General features: G+C 63.6%; 1 protein-coding gene across 1 annotated transcript in view; it reads right to left on the reverse strand.

Annotated features, from left to right (window-relative positions):
• Positions 1-730: 730 nt before the first annotated feature.
• The window catches only part of PCSK4 (proprotein convertase subtilisin/kexin type 4), a 6,349-nt gene continuing 6,044 nt past the window's right edge, over positions 731-1,035 (reverse strand). Inside the window, exon 16 of the mRNA XM_006904183.1 lies at positions 731-810. Coding sequence (XP_006904245.1) covers positions 731-810 — 80 coding nt within the window. The remainder of the gene's footprint in view (positions 811-1,035) is intronic.

Raw genomic sequence — 1,035 nt, forward strand, 5'->3', positions numbered from 1 at the left:
CTGCACTCTTCCCCCCCCACACCTCCTGATCCTTTCTGTTCATGAGAGGTGGGGATGGGGGGGCAGTAAGAACAATGTAACTCTGGTCTGCAATTCCTTCAGCCTCCCCAGGACCCTGGAGGAATGCAGTTTAGTTGTTGGAAGCTTGTTAATTCTCGGAGTCAAGGAGATGGGAGGGGGAGATGCGGAGAGACAGGGAGGAGGTGGGACTGCAGTGGGCCGGACCCCAGAAGCATGTGGGCATCACTTGGGACCCCCCGGCCTGCTGCCGCCCCCCACACCTGGGGTCTCTGGGCCCCAGGCTGAGCCACTTGGTGGGACGCGGCGTACTCTGGGGGCCGATGGCCAGAGAAGGCAATTTTCAAGCGGGATGCAGGGCACCCCCCAATCATGCCAGAGGTATAGGAGGGCCCATCTGTGCCCCAAAGGAGCCTGCAGACTTGACATCTCCTATTCAACCTTTATTTGCAAACTGTGAGGTTGGACACGGTGCCCAAAAGTCTGGATGTTGTCACTGGCTCTCCCTCCACCTCCCTCCCCCCCGCCAATTCTGGGGCAGGGAAGGGACGGTGGTCAGTGGTCATGGTCACCACCGTGGCCTGGCCTCTGCCCCATCCCACCCACCCCCACCCCAACTTTGCAAACTCGACGTCTCTCTCTTTCACCTGGACCTGCCAAGTCCGGGGTGCAGGGTTCCACACAAGCCACCCCGGCCTGTGGGCCCCGGTGGTCAGCCGGGGCCTTCCAGGGGCTGCTTCTCGCCCTGGGCGCTGGTTTGGACCGAGTGGGACAGCAGTGCCCGCTGGGGGCCTAGGCCAAGGCACACGTTGGCTCCCCCAGCTGGATGTCTTCAGGATCTGGCCAGCAATTTGTTCTGGGGTGGCGACTGGGGTGGCCTCTGGTACTGGGGGGACTCGCACACAGGGGCAGGCAGCCCATGGAGAGGACGCTGCAGAGGAGGGGGCTCCCGAAGGCCATGGCCAGCAGGGCCAGCACCAGGGCCTGGGCCGGGCCCAGGGGCTGGCTGCAGAGGCT

The sequence above is a fragment of the Pteropus alecto genome, unplaced genomic scaffold, assembly GCF_000325575.1.
Source record: "Pteropus alecto unplaced genomic scaffold, ASM32557v1 scaffold30, whole genome shotgun sequence".
NCBI lineage: Eukaryota > Metazoa > Chordata > Mammalia > Chiroptera > Pteropodidae > Pteropus > Pteropus alecto.